The sequence below is a fragment of the Oncorhynchus masou genome, chromosome 12 (assembly GCF_036934945.1).
Source record: "Oncorhynchus masou masou isolate Uvic2021 chromosome 12, UVic_Omas_1.1, whole genome shotgun sequence".
In the NCBI taxonomy this organism is placed as follows: Eukaryota; Metazoa; Chordata; class Actinopteri; order Salmoniformes; family Salmonidae; genus Oncorhynchus; species Oncorhynchus masou.
The window spans coordinates 44,926,338-44,951,217 of NC_088223.1; the positions used below are offsets into that span (position 1 = coordinate 44,926,338).

Genomic DNA, 24,880 nt, shown 5'->3' on the forward strand with positions numbered 1-24,880 from the left:
ATGAGATGTAATGAAAAGTTATACTACCTGCGGACCGAAGTGTAGATGCGACCGCTCGCTCCAACCCGGAACCGGAAATGACCTCAACCAAATTGAGATGGTTTGGGATGAGTTGGACCGCAGAGTGAAGGAAAAGCAGCCAACAAGTGCTCAGCATATGTGGGAACTCCTTCAATACTGTTGGAAAGGCATTCCAGGTGAAGCTGGTTGAGAGAATGCCAAGAGTGTGCAAATCTTTCATAAAGGCAAGGGGTAGCTACTTTGAAGAATCTCAAATATAAAATCTGTTTATTTGTTTAACACTTTGGTTACTACATGATTCCATGTGTTATTTCATAGTTTGAAGTCTTCACTCTTATTCTACAGTCTATAAAATATTACAAATAAAGAAAAACCATGGAATGAGTAGGTGTTTCCAAACTTTTGACTGGTACTGTACATCATTGGTCAAAACACTTGCAGTAGTCACCCCTATACAGTTTTTAGGTTCCCCTCACAAAATAGGTTAAATTAACTGTTAAATAAAAAGTGAAAGGCAAGAGTCTGTTTTGACATGAAAGTACTCAGAAAATGTGACATATTTTGCAAAGGACAATGCAAAGGACAATGAACTGAAGCTGGTTTGACTACTACTACCACCCATAACAATAAGGAGGACAGATTTTGCTTATTTTCAGAATGTGTATTTATTTAGAGTTAATTCTTGGTCTATGTTTTTTATTTTTATTTTACAAACATTCTGCCAGCAGGAGAAGTCTACATTTCGTCTGCGTCCCACTTTTGACCAAGAATCGAGTTGGTCGAAAGTAGTGCACAATATAGGGAATAGGGTGCCATTTCAGAGACAACCTACATTTCTAGAAAGCTTATCATTCATAAGAAGCACTGCTCATTATTTACAATCAAGCCCACTTTGAAATAATCCAAAAATATTCCCTAAAAGCCCAAATGATCATTAGCCAATGGTGATCAATATGATTATCAGACAAGTGAATTACTGCATTCTCGCTCCTTCTCTTACACACGCACGCACACACGCATGCATGCACGCACACACGCATGCATGCACGCACACACTGCAGAAGTTAAACATTGGAAAAACAATCAATGCACAAATGTATTAATCAAGAAGCAAGTGATAAAGGTGGCTGAAGCCGAAGCAGTATCATTCAGTTCCTAATTACAGTATTGCCTCATGTTCATGTTATCCACCTAACTAAATCTACTGTCTACTCAATTACAACAGTATTTAGTCCAGAGAAATCACTTTGGTTGGGGTTGTGATGGAGTGAGTGGGAAGATTTCACTAACAAGTCAGGACTTTTTACCATTGGGGATACACAGACGTAGATGTGTAAAAAGTGTTAGTACACAGTGAAGGGGAACCTGTTACATGAAGTATCAAAAAACATAGATCCGTCAAATTCAAATCTGTACCTCAAAGCCAGTTCCACCAGGGACACCAGGTAGGTGCAATTAATTATCAGGTAGAACGGAAACCAGCAGTAGCCCGGACCTTGTAGGGTAAGATTTGAATACCCCTGACCTAGATGAACACCCAGACATAACATGACTGAGAAAGAGTGTTTCTAAACTATATCTGTTCTTGCATATATATATATAAACATATATACTGTAAATATATACAGTATAGTGTGGATAATAGTGCAAGTGTCCGAGATATAATGAGACATTACATAATTGCTGTGTGTGTAATTTGACAGCTCCTACTTAAGCAATTTAGTATTTCTGACAAAATAAAATGTGCAAACCCCAAAAATAATGCAAAGTTAGACATTTGCATATTGGTTGCAATAAAAACTATTTTTCTCATACAAATGAAATACAAAACAACACAATCTCTGAGGTTACTAACTTTTTGCTCCGGCCAAGTAAATAGCTTACAATGAACTTTTCTTTCTATGTCCAATCAATCACCTCAGATGATTGATGTGCATTTTAAAGGCAATGTTACTGCATTTGCGGAGATCGCATTCAAGGTAAACGCTGCAGATGTTGTCACAATTACCTTTAAATGTCAAGCACGCTACGCCGTGTTTTCGGATTGAATCTGGCCTAGTTATTCAGATTAGTGACACGTGGTTGGATGGTGACCCTCCTGACTGGAGTCTGGTCTGCCATCCGATTGGCCACAAGCTCCTGTAACTGCAGCGCCCCTCCGCCAATAAAACAGAAAGCCGGGCAAACAGGGCCGGAGCAATCGACAGGCCCTTCCCATAGTGGACGGAGCGAGTGGGCATCGTAGAAAGTGACGCGACCCTTTTCGAAGTCAAGGCACACCCCGAGCCTGGGAGGCAGGGGGTAGGTGAGGCCCGTAGGCGAGGAGGCGGGGATGTTCCCGTTGGAGATGGTTGGGCTGCGGCGAGGGCTGGTGCCATTGGCGGGGCAACCATGGTTGTTATGATGGTTGGGACCGTGGGGCAGGAAGATCTTGCCCATCCCCATGGTGAGGAAGGAGAAGGGGGGAGGGGAGTCCAGGGAATCCTCCGCCCCACTGTCATGTCCACTGTCTGGGTCATAGCTAGAGAGCGAGAGAGCGAGAGAGCGAGAGAGCGAGAGATGAGTCATACATACACAACTAGAGCCTGTATTCATAAAGCATCTCAGAATAAGAAGGCTGATCTTCATGTCCCCCTGTCCATGTAATTCTATTCATTACGCTGTAAAATGCAAAACTGATCCTAGACCAGCACTCCTACTTTGAGACGTTTTTTGAATACAAGCCCTGATGTAGGTCAGTCTCTCAACATATTTTCCCATTGACTACTTCCTGTATTCCATGCACTTTACAGCCTTAACCTCCAGCACCACTCACCGGGGACTGGCCATGTCTTGGGGAAGATGAAACCACTCCTGTAGTTTGGCCTCTAGGCCCACCCCCACCTGCGGAACAGATAGAGGCACTGAAAAGGCGCAGCAGCATACAACGGGGTCTAAAATTATTGGCACCCTTGATAAAGATTAGCAAAAAAGACAGTATAAAATAATAATACAAATATTGAGCTATATTGTATGCTCCAGAATATTTTTAAATTACATTATTTTATACTAATACAATTGCTCAGAGAAATAGATTTTGTTTAACAAGAAATCTTTTTTTTCTCCATTTAAATGGTTGTTTTTGTCATCATTATTTTGACAGCAAACCCACCACTGGTGTGTGTGATAAAACAGCTCTATTTTCATTTAATCTGACCATAGCACCGGTTCCAATCGAAGTGACAATGCCATTTAGTAAACTCCAGGCATTTACATTTGTTGGATGACGTGAAAATAGAGATCTTTGGCCATGCATACCAGTGGTGGGTTTGTCGTCGAAAAATAAGTAACGCATAATCAGAAAAGAACCCCATATCTACTGTAAAATATGGTGGAGGATCTTTGATGTTATAGGGTTATTTGGCTTCCACTGGTCCTGGGGCCCTTGTTAAGATCAACGGCATCATGAACTTTACCCAGTACCAGGACATTTTAGGAAAAAAAACTGGTTGCTTCTGCCATGAGGCTGAAACTTGGCTACAAGTAGATCTTCCAGAAAGACAATAAACCCAAGCACACAGCGATATCCACAACTGGTACATTTCCACAAACTCAACATTTTTCAATGGCCATATCTTCGGACTTGAACCCCATTGAAAACCTGTGGTTTGAATTGAATAGGGCAGTCCATAAGCACAGACGAAGGATATCAAGAATCCTGTACGGAGTTATGGTTTAGAATCCCTCCCAGTGTGTTCTCCAATCTCATAAAATATTTTTTGAAAAATAACTTGCATGGTGAGTTATTGAAAGGTATTGAAAATGGGGTGCCAATAATCTTGACCCCTGTCCTTTTGAGAAAAATATGAGTTGTTAACTCAGAGAAAGAGTTATCATACAATATGATTATTTTCACATTTGTTTTGCGTACAATATAGCCCAGTATTTTGTATTATTATTTTTTTGCTCATCTTTATCAAGGGTACATTATTACCCAAGAGGTCAACATGCAAAAACACATGATCACACATTCATTTTCATACACATTTTTGTATATAGCCTACAAAACCATACAAAATACACCACACCATCTACAGTACAGTAAGGGCCAATCCCAAATTGCTCTTTAACTTCACTAGGGTAGGGGCACTATTTTCACCTCCGGATGAAAAGTGTGCCCAAAGTAAACCGCCTGCTACTCAGGCCCAAAAGCTAGGATAGAAAACACTCTAAAGTTTCCAAAACTGTTCAAATAATGTCTGTGAGTATAACAGAACTGATTTGGCAGGCAAAAACCTGAGAAAAATTCATCCGTGAAGTGGGATTTTTTATGTTTGCAGTTTTCTATTGAATGCCATTACAGTATCCATTGACTTAGGACTCAAATTGCACTTCCTATGGCTTCCACTAGATGTCAACAGTCTTTAGAAATTGTTTCAGGCTTGTATTCTGAAAAATGAGTGAATGAGTGGACACTGCAGTGTCCCAGAGATTTTTCAAGCGTGTGACCGAGACCACGCCTTTCTTGTTGACCTTTAATATTGACGACGTTATTGTCCGGTTGAAATATTATCGATTATTTAGGCTAAAAGCAACCTGAGAATTTATTATAAATATTGTTTGACATGTTTCTATGAACTTTACGGATACTATTTGGATTTTTCATCTGCCTGTTGTGACTGCATTTGAGCCTGTGGATTACTGAACAAAACGCGCAAACAAAAGGGAGGTTTTGGGATATAAAAGAGGGACTTTATCAAACAAAACAAACATTTATTGAGTAAATGGGAGTCTTGTTAGTGCAACCATATGAAGATCATCAAAGGTAAGTTATTAATTTTATTGCTCTTCCTGACTTGTGTAACTCCTCTACTTGGCTGGTAACTGTTTGTAATGATTTGTCTGCTGGGCGCTGTTCTCAGATAATCGCATGGTATGCTTTCGCCATAAAGCCTTTGGATTAACTGACACCGTGGTTGGATTAACAAGAAGTTAATCTTTAAACCAATGTATAACACTTGTATGTTTTATGAATTTTTATAATAAGTATTTCTGTTTTTGAATTTGGTGCTCTGCAATTTCACTGGATGTTGGCCAGGTGGGATGTTACCATCCCACGTTCCCTAGTGAGGTTAAGCCCTATGCAGTAGCGGAGATCTGAGAGGATTTGATTGGTATAAGAAATATGAGTAAACGTCCACGTCTGATGTTAGCCTATCAGAGGGCAAGGTGGAGTTATTACCAAATGGATTTCACCTGTCAAATCCTCTCAGATCTCCACAGGTGAATAGGGCACGGGGCTGTGGGGACGATATGGGATTGGGCAAAACTCTCTTCCCAGCCATTCCACTTGCCTTGACCAGATAGGAGCCGGGCTCCACTGAGCATGCCCAGTAGTGCCTGCCCTGGGTGATGGCCACGTCGCCCACCAGCAGGTCTGCAGTCAGGTGACAGGAAGTGAGCGCTAGGTCTGCGGCCTGCAGCAGGGACAGACCGGGGACGCTCCGGGCGCAGCGCTGCTCCTTACTCACCACCAGCCGGTCGGCATGGAGACCCCAGCGAGAGTCCAGGTAAAAATTTAACACTGAGAGAGGAAGGCAGGGGAGGAGAGTGAGATGGAGGGAGAGAGGGTGGAAGGAGGAGTGCAGGAAAGAAAGAAGCGGGAAGGGGAGGGTTTTGACGGGATGGAGTAAAGAAGTGAAATAGGAGAGAGGTAGAAAATAAGGGTACAGAGGAGGTAAATACAGGAATAGACTTAGAATCAGGGCAAGGAAAGAACTGAGAGTGTTAAGAGAGGAGGAGAGGTATGGACAACATGCAAGTCCTCTGTAATGAGGAGAGGAGACAAGGACTAATAGAAAGGGAGTCAAACTGTCCATCAACAAACTGGAAACGGATAGAAAACATTCAAAGCCAAAGGTCAATCAAAAGAGGGGATGCTTCTTTCCTAAACTGGGATAATTTTGGGGATTAATATGCCTGAGGGAAATATCACAGGATAGAATACTTTACTAGGGGAGACAAGGGATACATTGACCACTTCTCAGACCCATTAGCATGGATCTCAACCAACCAAATTGATTTCTCAAGCCTCAGGTCTTAACAAACAGCAAACCTCATAAACACACTCTGAGATTTCATTATGGGAGAGAGGGAGAAAGAGGGTGGCTGGGAGAACAAGAGATGCATGGTATTCATGTAAAAGAAGTAGAGATATGTGCAAAGCAACAAGAGGAAAAAGGGTGTAGATGCTCACACTAACAGGCAGAGGTAGAAATGTGGATTGGGAGATTGGATCTAGGAGCGGAATGAGAGAGATGAGGAGAGATATGTGAAGACAAAGTGTAAAGAGGAAAGAAGCTGGGTTGGATAGAGAGATGGGATGGGTAAAGAGAGGGATGGGAGGAGAGATGGATGTATGGGCAGAAAGAAGTATGGGAATGGGCAGAAAAAGAGAGACATTTGTCATTAAGATGATTTCCATGGATACTGTTCTGATATGCATACCAGCTATACCAAGACTTATAATGAGGCCAAGTGTGTGTGTTCGTGTGTGTGTGTATAGTGTGTGTGCGCCTTTAGAACAGTGTATAGACCTCACCTGGTGCTGGCGGGGTGTGTAGGTACACCTCCTCACTGTACTCCCCGAAGCCGGCCTTGTTGCAGCCTCTCACCCTCAACACATACACACTGTCCATCTCCAACCTGTCAATCACAGCACTGGTCCCGCCCACTTCCTCCAGCCGCTGCCAGCCCCAGCGGGCCGCAGCCAATCGTCCTTGGATACCACCTCTGGCCCCGCCTCCTGGCACCACCCCACGTCGACGGAACTCCACAGAGAAGTGCCAGGCGGGGGCGGATTCCTGAGGCAGCCGCCAACACAGAAAAAGCTGGTCATAGGCCAGGGTCTTTTGGGTGTCAATGACAGGGGCCAGAGGGGCTGATGGGAGAAAACATTACAGCTGTCAGTCAGATGTTAGATTCACAAACATACAATTCTCTCTGGCTTGATTATACTGTATATGCAATACTACCAGATGTTCATTACAGTTTATAGGGAAGCCTAGTGGTTAGAGCGTTGGACTAGTAACCGGAAGGTTGCAAGTTCAAACCCCCAAGCTGACAAGGTACAAATCTGTCGTTCTGCCCCTGAACAGGCAGTTAACCCACTGTTCCTAGGCCGTCATTGAAAAAATAATTTGTTCTTAACCGACTTGCCTAGCAAAATAAATGTAAAATAAATAAACAGTTTGTAAACAAATCAAACTTTATTTGTCACATGCACCCGAATACGTAGACCTTACCGTGAAATACATAGTTGAAGATGCAGTAATATGACATAATTAAAGGTAGAATCAGCGGGATGACGTGACCTTAACCCTCTCTGGCTGACTCTATCCTCCTTCACCTTCATATTATCCTCCTCTCTCTCTGGCTGACTCTATCCTCCTTCACCTTCATATCCTCCTCTCTCTCTCTGGCTCACTCTATCCCTCCATACCCCCCTAGACCCCACCTTCATCTTCCTCTCCTCTCTCTCTGTCTGACTATCCCTCCCCAGCCATCTCCTCTTATCCTCTCTCTCTGGTGGACTCTATCCCCGCTACCCCTCCCTAGCCCCTGGTCCCCTCCTTCATCTTTTTCTCCTCCTCTGTCTCACCCTGTATGAACTGCAGGTCTGTGAGGAGTTTGAGCTCTTTGGAGACGTCCAGCTGGAAGTGTCTGAAGGAGGGATCAGCGGCCAGAGAGAAACACTGCAGCCCCTCGATGGACGTGGATAACCTTGGAGAGCGCGGAGGGGGGGAGGGGAGAGATGGAGAGAGGGGAGGGAGAGAGAAAGTGAGATATATTTAGATTAACTGTTTGGAAGTAGTGGAGACATACAACAAGTCGGGGGAGGGAGACAATTTTATCATTAGGGTAATACACACAGAGATAGGCAGCATTTCTGTAGCATGTACACTACCAGTCAAAAGTTTTAGAACACCTACTCATTCAAGGGTTTTTCTTTATTTATACTATTTTCTACATTGTTGAAGAGTTTGCAAAGCTGTCATCAAGGCAAAGGGTGGCTATTGGAAGAATGTCAAATATGAAATATATTTTGACTTGTTTAATACTCAGAACACCAACCAAAAACAACAAACAGAATAACGACTGTCACGTTCTGCCGGCTTCACAAAGCTAACAAAAAAACAAGATCCCACAATATAGGTGGGAAAACAGGCTACCTAAGTTTGATTCCCAATCAGAGACAACGATAGACAGCTGCCTCTGATTGGGAACCACACTCGGCCAAAACCAAAGAAATACAAAACATAGAATGCCCAACCCACATCACACCCTGACCTCACCAAATAGAGAAATAAAACATCTCTCTGAGGTCAGGGCGTGACAAGTACATACGCAGAGGGTTAGGCAAATTAACATAGCAGGTTAGGAGAATTAGGCTAAGCTGTATCCCATCAAGACATGATCCCAAAAAAAGGTCAATAATAATACCCAGTGTGCTTTGCAGTTCATTTTGGAATGTTCATTTTCACATACAGTGACTTATTTCACATTCTGTTGTATTACAGCCTGAATTCAAAATAGATTAAATAAAACATTTTCACATTTTTGGGGGCAAATTTATTGAAAATTAAATACAGAAATATTAAATGTACATAAGTATTCACACCCCTAAATCACATGTTACAATCACTTTTGGCAGTGATTACAGCAGTGAATCTTTATGGGTAAGTCTCTAAGAGCTTTGCACACCTGGATTGTACAATATTTGACCATTGTTCTTTTTTACATTCTTCAAGCTCTGTCAAGTTGATTGTTGACCATTGTTAGACAGCCATTTCCAAGTCTTGCGATAGATTCTCAAACCGATTTTAGTCAAAACTGTAACTCGGCCACTCAGAAACATTCAGTGTCATCTTGGTAAGCAACTCAGTGTAGATTTGGCCTTGTGTTTCAGGTTATTGTCCTGAATAAAGGTGAATTTGTCTTCCAGTGCCTGTAGGAAAGCAGACTGAACCAGGTTTTCTTCTAGGATTTTGCCTGTGTGTATCTCTATTCTATTTATTTTCTATCCTAAAAACCTCCCTAGTCCTTGCAGATTACAAGCATACCATAACATGATGCAGTCACCACCATTCTTCAAAAAATATGTAGAGTGGTACTCAGTTATGTGTTGTTGGATTTGCCCCAACGCTTTGTATTCAGGACAAAATGTTCATTTCTTTGCCACATTTTTTGCAGTATTATTTAAGTGCCTTGTTGCAAACAGGATGCATGTTTTTTGTATTTTTATTCTGTACAGGCTTCCTTCTTTTCAGTCTGGAGTAAATACAATGTTGTTGATCCATCCTAAGTTTTCTCATAATACAACCATTAAACTCTGTAACTCTTTTAATATCACCTTTGGCCTCATGGTAAAATCCCTGAGCAGTTTCCTTCCTCTTTGGCAACTGAGATAGGAAGGACGCCTCTATCTTTGTAGTGACTGGGTTTATTGATACACCATCCAAATTCTAATTAACAACTTCACCATGCTCAAAGGGATATTTTTTTTTACACATCTAGCAATCAGTCTCCTTCATTGCGAAGCTTTGAAAAACCTCCCTGGTCTTTGTGGTTGAATCAGTGTTTGAAATTCACTACTCGATTGAGGGTCCTCAGGTTTGAAACTAACTGTATGTTTGGGGTACAGAGATGGGGGTAGTTATTTAAAAAATCAGGTTAACCACTATTATTGAACATGGAATGAGTCCATGCAACTTATTATGCAAATTGTTAAGCACATTTTTACTTCTGAACTTATTTATGCTTTCCAAAACATGGGGGTTGAATACTTATTGACTGAAGACATTTCAGCTTTTCATGTTTTATGAATTTCTAAAACATAATTCCACTGTGAAATCATGGGGTATTTGTGTGTAGATCGGAAGGGACTGTACATGTTTCATGCCACGGATCCAGTGTCAGTCAGACAAACTATCATTGGAAACAGTGAACACCGGTTGGAGCACAACTAAACTCAGCAAAAAAAGAAACATTCCTTTTTCAGGAGCCTGTCTTTCAAAGATAATTCATAAAAATCCAAATAACTTCACAGATCTTCATTGTAAAGGGTTTCAACACTGTTTCCCATGCCTGTTCAATGAACCATAAACAATTAATGAACATGCACCTGTGGAACGGTTGTTAAGACACTAACAGCTTTTCAATTAAGGTCACAGTTATGAAAAGTTAGGACACTACTAAAGAGGTCTTTCTACTGACTCTGAAAAACACCAAAAGAAAGATGCCCAGGGTTTATGTGTGTCTATGGTTGCCTAGATTGGTTGTCAATTAGAGGCAGCTGTTTATCGTTGTCTCTGATTGGGAACCATATTTAGGCAGCCAACTTCTTTGGGTATTTCGTGGTTATTGTCGATGTCTAGTTGCCTATGTCTGAACGTTTGTAGTATAGCTTCACATTCGTTTTGATATTTTGTTTGTTTGTTTGTTTGTTTTGTTTGTTTGTTTAGTGTACTTCGTGTTTGTTTTCATCTATCATTAAAAGGGTGTATTCACATCACGCTGCTCTTTGGTCTCCTCACTACAACGTTCATGACAGCGTGAACGTGTCTTAGGCATGCTGCAAGGGGGCATGAGGACTGCAGATGTGGCCAAGGCAATGAATTGCAATGTCTGTACTGTGAGACGCCTAAGACAGCGCTACAGGGAGACAAGACGGACAGCTGACCTCCATTGCAGTGGCAGACCACTTGTAACAACACCTGCCCCTTGATCGGTACATCAGAACATCACACCTGCGGGACAGGTACAGGATGGCAACAACAACTGCACGAGTTACACCAGGAACACACAATCCCTCCATCAGTGCTCAGACTGTCCAAAAAAGGCTGAGAGAGGCTGGACTGAGGGCTTGTAGGCCTGTTATAAGGCAGGTCTTCACCAGACATCACCGGCAATGTAGCTGGGCCAGACAGGACTGGCAAAAAGTGCTCTTCACTGACGAGTTGCGGTTTTGTTTCACCAGCGGTGATGATCGGATTCGCGTTTATCGTCAAAGGAATGAGTGTTACATTGAGGCCTGTACTCTGGAGGGGGATCGATTTGGAGGTGGAGGGACCATTATGGTCTGGGGCGGTGTGTCACAGCATCATCGGACTGAGCTTGTTGTCATCGCAGGCAATCTCAACGCTGTGCGTTACAGGGAAGACATCCTCCTCCCTCATGTGGTACCCTTCTTGCAGGCTCATCCTGACATGACCCTCCAGCATGACAATGCCACCAGCCGTACTGCTTGTTTTATGCGTGATTTCCTGCAAGACAGGAATGTCAGTGTTCTGCCATGGCCAGCGAAGAGCCCAGATCTCAATCCCATTGAGCACGTCTCGGACCTGTTGGATTGGACGGTGAGGACTCTAGGGGCCATTCCCACCAGAAATGTCTGTGAACTTGCAGGTGCCTTGGTGGAAGAGTGGGGTAACATCTCACAGCAAGAATTGGCAAATCTGGTGCAGTCCATGAGGAGGAGATGCACTGCAGTACTTAATGCAGCTGGTGGCCACACCAGATACTGACTGTTACTTTTGATATTGACCCCCCTTTTGTTCAGGTACACATTATTCCATTTCTGTTAGTCACATGTCTGTGGAACTTGTTAAGTGTATGTCTCAGGTGTTGAACCTTGTTATGTTCATACAAATATTTACACATGTTAAGTTTGCTGAAAATATATACGCAGTTGACAGTGAGAGGAGTTTAACAAAGAACAACATCACTAAAACCACGCCATGTTATTTTGATCTAACAGGTATAATGGTTCCCTTTTGTGTCCATTTGTTATTTTGCTGGTGATGTGGGATGAGCAACGAAAACACACAGAAAAAGGAAAGAAGCATAGACAATAGACATTGATAGAAGCAGTGGGAGTAGAAACGGAACAATAACAGAGAAACAAACAAACAAAGGAACAGCAAAATGAACAAACAACAAAACTAGGGAGTTAAAGAGTCCTGGGTATGCGTCCCTAATAGCACACGATTCCCTACAGTGCTTTTGACCAGAACCCTATGTGGAATAGGGTGTTATTTGTATAACAATAGGGTGCAATTTGTTTAAGTTGCCACGCTGTCTGCTGTCCAGCCAGTCAGACCTATTGTGTGTACCTGCTGTGTGTCTGGCGTGCTGCCTGGACGAAGCAGGGCGGGTCCGTCTCCTTCAGCAGCTCCTGGGACAACGCCATGAGGCCTGCATGCTCCAGCAGGCTCCGCCTCTCCGCTACCTGGCCCGCCAACGCATCGCCCCGCTTCTGCCTCGCCCTCTCCAGGGCCTCGGTCAATGAGGCGTGACGCTCGGCGAGGAGGGCAGTCAGGTCTCTCACGCTCTGAGACAGCTGCTCCCGTGCCGCTATGCTGTTGGCCTGGGGACAGACAGCAACACACAGGGAGTTTAGGACCATAGAGATATACTGTATATGAATCTATATTATTCTAGAGTTGTGTTCTATTTCATTCTGTGATTAACACTGGCTACGCATTTCAACAGTCAGACAGCAACACACAGAGAGGTTAGGTGGACCACAGAGATGATGTTTTACACAGCAACACACAGGTTAGGACCATAGAGCAAGATATTTTATATATACAGTATACAGTAGCATAATGATGTTTACTGTGGTAAACAATGTTGTCCATCGTGGTGTGGTCAGTAGGATCAATGATCCTAATTTGCCTAAATATTCTGAAATAACTTGAAATGGCCATGGTCTAATTGACTCAACAACCAAAAAACACATGTCTAAGTTGAACTTTCTTCACAAACCAGAAAATCTATAGTTATTGCTGGTTCTTTATCAAAGTTAGCTGGCTAACTCATTGATCCTGCTTTGTAGTATACTCCTCTGGTGGGGTATTTCTGGAGCTCTGCAGACTGCAGTATTATTTAGTCACCTCTGTCTGCGTGATGGCACTCTCCAGCTGTGTGATCTGGCCCAGCACTGTCTCTTGGTTGGCCAGAACGTAGTTCATCTCCTTGGTAATCTTGTCCTGACAAATAAACAGTGACAACAAACAAAGAGTTTAGCACCCAGACCAGACTTAAATCCTAATGCACAACAGTAGTTCTGTATTACACTACATACTACATTTTAACTGTACTCATCTCTTACACACTGGACGATCTAAACCCACAGTTCAATGGCTACTCTTACCCCTTTCCTGTCATGCACTGTACTACTAGACTAACCACCAACCGTTGGGGTGGCAGAGTAGCCTAGTGGTAAGAGCGTTGGACTAGTAACCGAAAGGTTGCAAGTTCGAATCCCTGAGCTGACAGGTACAAATCTGTCGTTCTGCCCCTGAACAGGCACTTAACCCACTGTTCCTAGGCTGTCATTGAAAATAAGAATTTGTTCTTAACTGACTTGCCTAGTAAAATATTGGTAAAAAAACAAACATCTCCATTGCATGTGATATCCACTGATGCCACCGAGTATAACAACAACTTGCCATTTAGCAGATACTTTTATGCAAAGCAGCTAAAAGGTATTACATACATTATTCAGTATATTGTACAGTATAAGGCCAATGCAGGAACCATGCTATAACCAATTAAGCTATTGCACCCAGATGCCCACCTTGAGAGTCTGGTAGGCCTGGGCGACTGGCGCCACTTTGTGCCCGGCGTGTACGCGGCGCAGCTTGCAGAGCGGGCACAGCAACCGCTGGCACGTCCTACAGTAGAAGTGCAGACGCTCCTGGTCATGCTCAGGACACGACAGAACCTGGAGGAGTAGAGGCAAGAGGGATGAGAGAGAGGAGAGAAGAGAGGGATGAGAGAGGACAGAGAGGGAGAGAGAGGCAGGCCTCACCTTGGGCCTAAAGTTGAGGGTGGGCTGGACGTGTTCGTGCTGGGCGCGCGGTGTCCCCCAGGGGTGGTAGAGCTTGAAACACTCATTACAGAAGCTGGCTCGGCAGTCGGCACAGCCCTTAGTGGCCTCCAGGGACTGGGGAGGCTTGCAGAACTGACACATCACAGCCACACTGCCTAGGCTCACTGTGTGTCTGTACCTGAGAGGAGGAGGGGAGAGGGAGTGGGGGGGGAGGAGAGGGGAATGATTAAATGGAGTAGGAGAGAAAGAGAGAGCATTGGGCGAATTAGGGCTGGATCGTAGTGGAAAGGGGGTGAGTGAGGGCGAAAAGAAATGGAAAAAAAGAGAGACAAAAAAGAATACGGTGGAAGGAGAAAACGGTGCCAAGACAGAGAGAGAGTGGATGGGTAAGACATGGTGATAAATATCATAAAGAGATTACTGTACAGGGGGGAAATAAGTTTCTTGCAGCTACACTGCAGTAGTCCAGTGGAAGTGCAGTGTATGTCCTGCTGCAGTAGGTTACAGGAGCTCTGCTAGCTTCCTCTCTAGCGCAGCTTCACGCTGATTAACAAGAGTCAGCACTTGGCACCCTATTCCCACTATGTAGTGCACTACTTTGACCAGGGTCCGCGCTACTTTTTAGCAGGGTGCCATTTGGGACGTAGAACTTGGACACGCTCTCTCACTCACTATTTAAGGAGCTAAAGCTGCTACTAAATTGAAATGTTACACTATAGCCTACCCTGCAGCATAGAGGCATGTAACAACCGACCACCACGCAGTGTGAATGCTGTTTTTATATGTATCTTTGTCTGAGTGTGTTTGTGCACGTGCATGTGTGTGTGCGCGCGTGTGTGTCAGGGGCAGCAAGTAGCCTAGAGGTTAAGATGTTAGGCCAATAACCAAGAGGTCACTGGTTCAAATCCCCGACAAGGTGAAAAAACTGTCAAGGTGCCCTTGAGCAAAGGCACGTAACCCTAACTGCTCCTGTAAGTCGCTCTGGATAAGAGTGTCTGCTAAATGATTCAAATGTGAGATCTGAACCTCTTGGGAAACAAATCTTAAACAGAAATTCCTTTCCAATGGTGACACCGATTTTGCGGGCAGGGAGGGCTACATCCTCCCATAACAGAAGAAACACGATTTCACGGAAAATTCAGAAAATCATGTGAAAAGGTCATTTCGGAACACCAAATGTGATCATGTGTTTTGCATGTTATCACATTAACTTCACATAAGGTCACGTGAAATTCTCAATTTTTCACATAAGGGCTCACAAGACCATGAACCGACACCTCCACTCCATATGATTGTGCATACGCGCATGTGTGCGTGCGTGCATGTACAAGTGTAAGTGTGTATAAGTGTGTGCGTGTTACCTCTCTACAATGCGCTCCAAGGTGAGGTTACGCAGGCAGTCAGTCAGACCCTTCTCTCCCAGCTCTACCTCCCTCCCACAGGGCATGCATGGAAATAACATTGCATGGGGTGGTTCCTTACGCCGTCGCCCGGGCGACAGATAGGTCCCAAATCCTGGATACAGGGTGGGAGAGGGGATGGGTAAAGGGTGGAGGAGAATAGAGTAAAAACAAGAATCAGAGGAGGATGTGTGTATTCCCATCGCATCCCCAGACTAGTCCTATTGATCGTCACATTCGACATTGAATCTAAAGACACACACACTCTCTCTCATGTGCACACACACAAACATTACCTGAACGTAGCACGCGGTCAATGGGTCGATGGTCGGCCTTGCTGGGCATGGGCCTGCGTGCCTGGTGGGGAGAGCGGGTGTTGGGGGTGGAGGCAGGAGAGTTGGGCTCGGGCGGCAACTCCGGAGGAGGGTAGCCATTTTGAACCAGGACCTCGGAAGCACACATCAGACAGACGCTGTGCTGACACGGCAGGACCACGGGCTGCTTGACGATCTCCTTACACACCGGGCAATGCAGCTCGCGCTCCATGCTCTTCATGTTAGACTGTGGAGGAGGGAGATGGAGAGAGTCAATGAATCACACAGGTACAGCAGATAGACAGAGCTAAGGCTGAGCCATGTCGCTCAGTTGGTAGAGCATAGCGCTTGCAAGGTCAGGGTGGTGGGCCACTACTGTACGTCGCTCTGGTTAGAGTGTTTGCTAATTGACCTAAATGTAATGTAAATGGGGAGTCTCTACTATATTGATATTCAAGGGAATTACTGTAATTAATTTAACGAAAATTAACCCACCAAGACAACAACAAAAAAGGAGGGGGTCCAGGGATGAATTTATAATACATTTTTTGAAAAGAGACCGAAGTATGTACGGGACAGAAAAAGAGGAATGACATGAAGAAAATTTAAGAGAGTTATAGAAATAAAACAAATAGCTGCACCACCAACTACAATAAACCGCAGCACTCAAGATCCATAACCATGCAAGTCACGAGAACACAGAGCACAGGAGATGAGCGGTCTCGGTAACTGAGTGAGATACAAAGAGGCTGAGAGGTTGAAGGAGGAGAGATAGGCTGGCATCCCAAATTACACCCTAGTCCCTATATAGTGCACTAACTTTGACCAGAGCCTTGGCCTTGGTAAAAAAAAGAATGCACTATATAGGGCCATCGAACTGAATTATTGGCCTCGAAGCCAATTCCACTGCATTTTTTCATTGTTCCCCTATAATCAGGGACTGATTTAGACCCGGACAACAGGTGAGTGTAATTAATTATCAGGTAGAACAGAAAGCCAGGAGGTTCCGGACTTCGTAGGGTAAGAGTTGATTACCCCTGATATAGATAATAGAGGGCCATTTGGGATTCAGCCGTAGCGTGAGAGAGGGCAGAGATTTCTCTAGCTAAGTGTTAACATGTGACATTATGACAGTGGGCTTTATAAATAGCTGTCCCCAATGGGCTGTCGAAACAGTGTGAGACGCGTTAAATATCAATAAGGAAGGAGGAACAGACGTTTTGTAATTCCTGCACACGCCTGATCCGGAGTTTGTGTGTGTGTGTGTGTGTGTGTGTGTGTGTGTGTGTGTGTGTGTGTGTGTGTGTGTGTGTGTGTGTGTGTGTGTGTGTGTGTGTGTGTGTGTGTGTGTGTGTGTGTGTGTGTGTGTGACCCCTGGTCCCGATGAATTCATTCCACACACCTCTGCTTTATAGACGGGTGCTCCCTGCTGTCACACACACCATACCTGAGTGTATTCATAAAGTTTCCTGCAGAAGTGAATGGAGGAAATGCATTTGTAATGCTGAAGATAGCGTGTCCCTTAGAGCTAGACAGTGGGCACTGATAGGTCCAAGACTAGGTGTGTTGCTTCTGCGGGTGCCTTTGACAGAGGTCTGAGACATAAAGCTTTGGCTAAAACAGCTAGCGGCTAGATTCTGTTAGCTGTTTAACTTTTTAGATCATAATGAGTAAGATTACATGGACAGGGAGGACCTGATCCTAGATCAGCATTCCTACTCTGAGTGAAGGAAATTAATGAATTAAGAGTGAATGAGTGAGTGAATGAATGAAGGAAATCCCTCTGTAAACTGTAGCAGCGAAGGTGCTATCCAGAACCTAAAAGGATTCTTCGGCTGTCCCCATAGGAGAACCCTTTGAAGAACCATTTTTAGTTGCAGGTAGAACCCTTTTCTACAGAGGGGTTCAACATGACACACACACACACACACACACACACACACACACACACACACACACACACACACACACACACACACACACACACACACACACACACTCACACACACACACACACACACACACACACACACACACACACACTGCCACAATTTAATCAGACAGATTACATTGAAAACCACCTAACATGTCCATTATATTGATTGCAGAGGGGAGAGGGGAGAGGAAGAGGATAACAACCTCCCTGTGAATTTTCTAAACAAATCACATCCACTTGAATTACATTATTTGCATTTGATTATATTATTTAAGCAACAATATAAACTGGGTGGTTCAAGCCCTGAATGCTGATTGGCTGACAGCTGTGGTTTATCAGACCATATACCACTGGTATGACGAAACATTTATTTTTACTGCTCTAATTACATTGATAACCAGTTTATAATAGTAATAAGGCACCTCAGGGTTTTGTGGTATATGTGCAATATACCACAGCTAAGGGCTGTATCCAGGCACTCTGCGTTGAGTCGTGCTTAAGAACAGCACTTACAGTGAGGGAAAAAAGTATTTTTTAATTTTTTATTTCACCTTTATTTAACCAGGTAGGCTAGTTGAGAACAAGTTCTCATTTGCAACTGCGACCTGGCCAAGATAAAGCATAGCAGTATGAAAAGACAACACAGAGTTACACATGGAGTAAACAATAAACAAGTCAATAACACAGTAGGAAAAAAAAGAGTCTATATACATTGTGTGCAAAAGGCATGAGGAGGTAGGCAAATAATTACAATTTTGCAGATTAACACTGGAGTGATAAATGATCAGATGGTCATGTACAGGTAGAGATATTGGTGTGCAAAATAGCAGAAAAGTAAATAAATAAAAACAGTATGGGGATGAGGTAGGTAAAATTGGGTGGCTATTTACCGATAGGACTATGTACAGCTGCAGCGATCGGTTAGCTGCTCAGATAGCAGATGTTTGAAGTTGATGAGGGAGATAAAAGTCTCCAACTTCAGCGATTTTTGCAATTCGTTCCAGTCCAGAGAACTGGAACGAAAGGCGGCCAAATGAGGTGTTGGCTTTAGGGATGATCAGTGAGATACACCTGCTGGAGCGCGTGCTACGGGTGGGCGTTGCCATCGTGACCAGTGAACTGAGATAAGGCGGAGCTTTACCTAGCATGGACTTGTAGATGACCTGGAACCAGTGGGTCTGGCGACGAATATGTAGCGAGGGCCAGCAGACTAGAGCATACGCAGTCGCAGTGGTGGTTGGTATAAGGTGCTTTAGTGACAAAACGGATGACACTGTGATAAACTGCATCCAGTTTGCTGAGTAGAGTGTTGGAAGCTATTTTGTAGATGACGTCGCCGAAGTCGAGGATCGGTAGGATAGTCAGTTTTACTAGGGTAAGTTTGGCGGCGGGAGTGAAGGAGGCTTTGTTGCGGAATAGAAAGCCGACTCTAGATTTGATTTTCGATTGGAGATGTTTGATATGAGTCTGGAAAGAGAGTTTACAGTCTAGCCAGACACCTAGGTACTTATAGATGTCCACATATTCAAGGTCGGAACCATCCAGGGTGGTGATACTAGTCAGGGTGCAGGCAGCGAACGGTTGAAAAGCATGCATTTGGTTTTACTAGCGTTTAATAGCAGTTGGAGGCCACGGAAGGAGTGTTGTATGGCATTGAAGCTTGTTTGGAGGTTAGATAGCACAGTGGCCAAGGACGGGCCGGAAGTATATAGAATGGTGTCGTCTGCATAGAGGTGGATCAGGGAATCGCCTGCAGCAAGAGCAATTTGATCCCCTGCTGATTTTGTACGTTTGCCCACTGACAAAGAAATGATCAGTCTATAATTTTAATGGTAGGTTTATTTGAATAGTGAGAGACAGAATAAAATAAATATTTAAAAACCGCATGTTAAAAATGTTATACATTGATTTGCATTTTAATGAGGGAAATAACTATTTGAGACCCTCTCAATCAGAAAGATTTCTGGCTCCCAGCTGTCTTTCATACAGGTAATGAGCTGAGATTAGGAGCACACTCTTGAAGGGAGTGCTCCTAATCCCAGTTTGTTACCTGTATAAAAGACACCTGTCCACAGAAGCAATCAATCAATCAATCAGATTCCAAACTCTCCACCATGGCCAAGACCAAAGAGCTCTCCAAGGATGTCAGGGACAAGATTGTAGACCTACACAAGGCTGGAATGGGCTTCAAGACCATCGCCAAGCAGCTTGGTGAGAAGGTGACAACAGTTGGTTCGATTATTCGCAAATGGAAGAAACACAAAAGAACTGTCAATCTCCCTCGGCCTGGGGCTCCATGCAAGATCTCACCTTGTGGAGTTGCAATGATCATGAGAACAGTGAGGAATCAGCCCAGAACTACACGGGAGGATCTTGTCAATGAACTCAAAGCAGCTAGGACCATAGTCACCAAGAAAACAATTGGTAACACACTACGCCGTGAAGGACTGAAATCCTGCAGCGCCCGCAAGGTCCCCCTGCTCAAGAAAGCACATATACATGTCCGTCTGAAGTTTGCCAATGAACATCTGAATGATTCAGAGGACAACTGGGTGAAAGTGTTGTGGTCAGATGAGACCAAAATGGAGCTCTTTGGCATCAACTCAACTCGCCGTGTTTGGAGGAGGAGGAATGCTGCCTATGACCCCAAGAAACCATCCCCACCGTCAAACATGGCGGTGGAAACATTATGCTTTGGGGCTGTTTTTCTGCTAAGGGGACAGGACAACTTCACCGCATCAAAGGGACGATGGACGTGGCCATGTACCGTCAAATCTCGGGTGAAAACCTCCTTCGCTCAGCCAGGGCATTGAAAATGGGTCGTGGATGGGTATTCCAGGATGACAATGACCCAAAACACATGGCCAAGGCAACAAAGGAGTGGCTCAAGAAAAAGCACATTAAGGTCCTGGAGTGGCCTAGCCAGAATCCAGACCTTAATCCCATAGAAAATCTGTGGAGGGAGCTGAAGGGTCGAGTTGCCAAACGTCAGCCTCGAAACCTTAATGACTTGGAGAAGATCTACAAAGAGGAGTGGGACGAAATCCCTCCTGAGATGTGTGCAAACCTGGTGGCCAACTACAAGAAACGTCTGACCTCTGTGATTGCCAACAAGGGTTTTGCCACCAAGTACTAAGTCATGTTTTGCAGAGGGGTCAAATACTTATTTCCCTCATTATTAAAATGCAAATCAATTTATAACATTTTTGGCATGCGTTTTTCTGGATTTTTTTGTTTGTTATTCTGTCTCTCACTGTTCAAATAAACCTACCATTAAAATTATAGACTGATTATTTCTTTGTCAGTGGGCAAATGTACAAAATCAGCAGGGGATCAAATACTTTTTTCCCTCACTGTAGCTGTGGTATATTGGTAATATACTACACCTCCTTGTGCCTTATTGCTTAAATATAGCACAGCCTAAATCAATTGATACATTTCCCACATTACAGTTTTTTTCAATCACTTAGAAAAAAAATCAGATATAAGTGGTACATTTTCAAAATTTTAAGTAAAAAACTCTTAACCGATAACACTTGTAATGCCCCCTATCTTATGTTCAGAAACTTTGACAGTGCATTCATTGGGGTTTCACACATTTTTCACCACTGAGCCATTCATGAAAAATCAAAGTTTTCCGTGAAATACCATGTGCACATTTGGTTCAGTCACCAATACATCAGATAATGATAGGCTCACCATTTAGTCATTTTAACTATCATTTAATCCAATCTCATTTTCCATACAGTACTTGACTATAAATTGACATGCACCATTTCGTTTTTTTGTATCCAATGGTAGGTTGTGAGGATGTTGAGAAATATGTCAGTGTTACCGTTTTATTATCCCTATACATTACATACGTAGGACAAATCATCAGAAATAGGGGTATTGTGAAGCAGTTTGCTAAAAACGTAGCATAGTGTTTTCTCCCCCATGCAAGATTGTACAAGATCACGTTTTCTACGTGACTTGTCAACTGACGCAGTACCACCTATCTGCTTGACAAAATGGATTCGCTTACAGTGCATCAATGAAATTCAGATAGCGAGTGGAATATATTGCTATATACAACCCAGATCTTTCAGCAGTGCATTGTACACTACACTCTTCGAAAAAAGGTGCTATTCAGGGTTCTTCGGCTGTCTCCATAGGAGAACCCTTTGAAGAACCCTTTTTGGTTCTTCGGTTTGCACGACCGAAGAATTTCTGCACAAACTGTCAGAAACCGTCCCAGGGAAGCTCATTTGCGTGCTCATCGTCCTCACAAGGGTCTTGACCTGAATGCAGTTCGGTGTCATAACCGACTTGTGGGCAGATGCTCGCCTTCGATGACCACTGGCAAGCTGGAGAAGTGTGCACTTCACAGATGAATTCCGGTTTAAACTATGCCGGGCAGATTGCCGGGCAGTATGGTGCAGTGTGGGTGAGTGGCTTCAACGTTGTGAACAGAGTGCCCCATGGTGGTAGTGGGGTTATGCTATGGGCAGTCATAAACTACGGACAATGCACAGAGATACCTTGAAGAAATCCTGAGGCCCATTGTCTTGTCATTCATCACCTCATGTTTCAGCATGATAATGCACGGCCCAGTCAGTGTCTCAAGGATCTGTACACAATTCCTGGAAGCTGAAAATGTTCCAGTTCTTCCATGGCCTGCATATTCACCAGACATGTCACACATTGAGAATGTTTGGGATACTCGGGATCGATGTGTACGACAGCGTGTTCCAGCTCCTGCCAATACCCAGCAACTTCACACAGCCATTGAAGAGTAGTGGGACAATATACCACAGCTCACAATCAACAGCCTGACCAACTCTATGCGAAGGAGATGTGTCGCGCTGCATGAGGCAAATGGTGGTCACACCAGATACTGTCTGGTTTTCTGATCCACACCCTTACTTTTTTTTAAAGGTATCCATGACAACATATGCATATCTGTAATCTCAGTCATGTGAAATCCATAGATTAGCGCCTAATGAATTTATTTCAATTGACTGATTTCCTTGTATGTAAGTTAAATATTTTTAATTGTTGCATGTTGTGTTTATTTTTTTGTTCAGTGTACAGGAGACACGTTAACTATTACACTACTTTTGGTCCAGCAGTTAACAGTTTTAAGCAGTTTGATTAAATGATAGTTAATTGTATTGTTAACAAATGACAAGAACATCATATCAAAAGTAGGCTTATTGCATTTTGAAAAGCAGATACTTCGATTGAATATGTATACAACTTGAAAGAATGATTTGATGTAATTAACAAGTGACTGTGAATTCATTTGTTGTACTCAGTCAATTTAAAATGTGCTTAGAGTTTTGAAACATGAGCCATTTTCGTTTGGATTTGTGTGCTTACAGTTGTGAAAATGTACCACATAGCCAGCCTACTTGTTGAAATTGCACCAAAGCGATTTTTTGTTGTATTATATGAAGCAATACCAAACAATCCACACACACATCACATCATAAAAAACATGCAGACCTGGAGGTTAAAGAAAGATCATTTATAATTTACCAGCAGGACATGGTTAGAGATCCTGTCTCGCTGCCATTCACCAATGTCAAATCCGTCCTGTCCTTTCTTGTTCTGTTCAAAACAGCCGGCGACTAAATTAGCAATAGGCTAGACAGGCTATGCTACACTGGCTACAATCTATTGACGCCCACAAATTAGTTTTCCAAATAGGACCTATATTCCATATTACAGCGAAAATTGATTTGCAATGCGATGTCTGTCTGTCACCGGTTTGATTTCCAGAACACGCGTTGTGCTACAGTGTATTTCTTACCTTCAACTGGAATCGAGGCGCCATGATATGAAGGTTTCTTCCATAGTAATCTGAGCGACGCACCCAGAGGGGATAGTAGAAACTGAAAGCCGGGGGTATTTCTGCCCCGCCACAAGGTGTGGCATGGGAGATTTGTGAGATGCAAATATTTAAGGACTCCCTTTTCATCCCTGTTAATATAGTGCGTAAAAATAGTTATTTTCAGTCTCTCGTTGTTCTTATTTTTCAAAAGTAGGTTAGCCTATTGCGCTGTGCAATAGTCCCCTAGTTTTTTTTATCTCCCCCTCTGCTGCGCAAGACGGCGGCGCTTTCCTGCATCCCGTCTCCATGGTAACCAGCATCCGTGGTCCCTGCGCATCCCCGGAGCATGCACAAAACGCCTAGCATTTTAGTTGCACGGCTTCTTTATTTGTTTCCAGTGTGTCTAATGTTGCATTTGAGTAGGCATATGGTCTACATTTCTTTAGCATTTTTGTTGTCCACCCCAAAACATATATATACATGATAGAGCACCTTATAGCCTAGTTCTCAAAAATGTTGCCCAGAATGGGTAACGCCTATAAAAGGCCTATAAGTGGTTCAATACATTTGGTAGGCATCCACATATTTGCAGGTGCATTCAATGGAAATTGGAATATTGCCTAATGGGAATAGTATGGTAAATGATAGTGTTATTTAAAACATAAATATATGTTTCCTTTTGGTCTAGGTTGAAGAATATTTAGGCCATCATAACGAATTCATCACCACATTCAAGGTAGAGGAATGGGGTGGAAGGGGAATAGATTTTCTAGAAAACAGTGTACAAACAGGCATATATCACCTAAAAAAAAGATACCAATGTGTTACATTGAGCCGTGTTAAATGTTGGCATTTATGTCGTAGACTAATAAGAGGGGTCCGACAGATGCATATGAGGGCGAATCATACACCTGAAAATAAATGGTGATCTGTTTCTGGTAGCCAAGGCTTTAGGCTACAGCCTGCATCATTAGCCTTTGAAATGTAATAGGATATTAGTAGACTACAACGGGGAAACAACAAACCATGTAAACATATACAAAACACTGACATGACCAGATACATGTTACTCACACTACTCACACGAACCAGAGCGTCCATCATTGAAGAAGTGAGCGTTCAATCCGATTGTGCCTCCTTCGATGAATTAGACATGATAGGCCTACCGTTATCATAACAATAACAACAGGTGCCATGAAGGCAAAAACGGCAAAATAGATATTCATAACTCCTGGATCAATAAAGCGTATTTAGCCATAATAGACATTTGCGCATTATTAGAAATGGACGCATGCGCATGAGCCTACAACCTCCAAAAAAACCTTAACAAAATAAAAAATGAAGCCAAATGGAAGAGAGAAATGGAATTCGTAACCAAATGAAATGAAAGCGAACATGAAAATACACACACCATTCCAAATCCTGCCAGATTATGCGCTTGGTAGGGTACTCCCCACCTAGTCGTCTCTCAACCTTCATTTACCGAATCACATCAGCCTCGGAAATTCTGCCCACGAT

The 24,880-nt window shown here is 43.4% G+C and overlaps 1 protein-coding gene across 3 annotated transcripts; it reads right to left on the bottom strand.

The window, feature by feature from the left end:
* Positions 1–327: 327 nt before the first annotated feature.
* On the bottom strand, positions 328–24,834 carry LOC135550168 (tripartite motif-containing protein 46-like). 3 transcript variants are annotated; one of them, XM_064980717.1, is made up of 12 exons: positions 24,437–24,833; positions 15,594–15,858; positions 15,259–15,412; positions 13,877–14,075; positions 13,643–13,789; positions 12,957–13,052; positions 12,174–12,427; positions 7,661–7,782; positions 6,602–6,940; positions 5,355–5,584; positions 2,837–2,904; positions 328–2,542 (listed from the first exon to the last, which is right to left on the bottom strand). In XM_064980717.1, exons 1-12 carry the CDS (start codon positions 24,464–24,466, stop codon positions 2,077–2,079), a joined length of 2,370 nt encoding a protein of 789 aa, XP_064836789.1. In that variant the 5' UTR covers positions 24,467–24,833; the 3' UTR covers positions 328–2,076. The 3 variants fall into 3 exon arrangements, with proteins under 3 accessions (XP_064836789.1, XP_064836790.1, XP_064836791.1); XM_064980718.1 differs by having other exon boundaries at positions 24,774–24,829; XM_064980719.1 differs by lacking the exons at positions 328–2,542; positions 2,837–2,904; positions 5,355–5,584 and adding an exon at positions 5,597–6,360 and having other exon boundaries at positions 24,437–24,834.
* Positions 24,835–24,880: the final 46 nt, after the last annotated feature.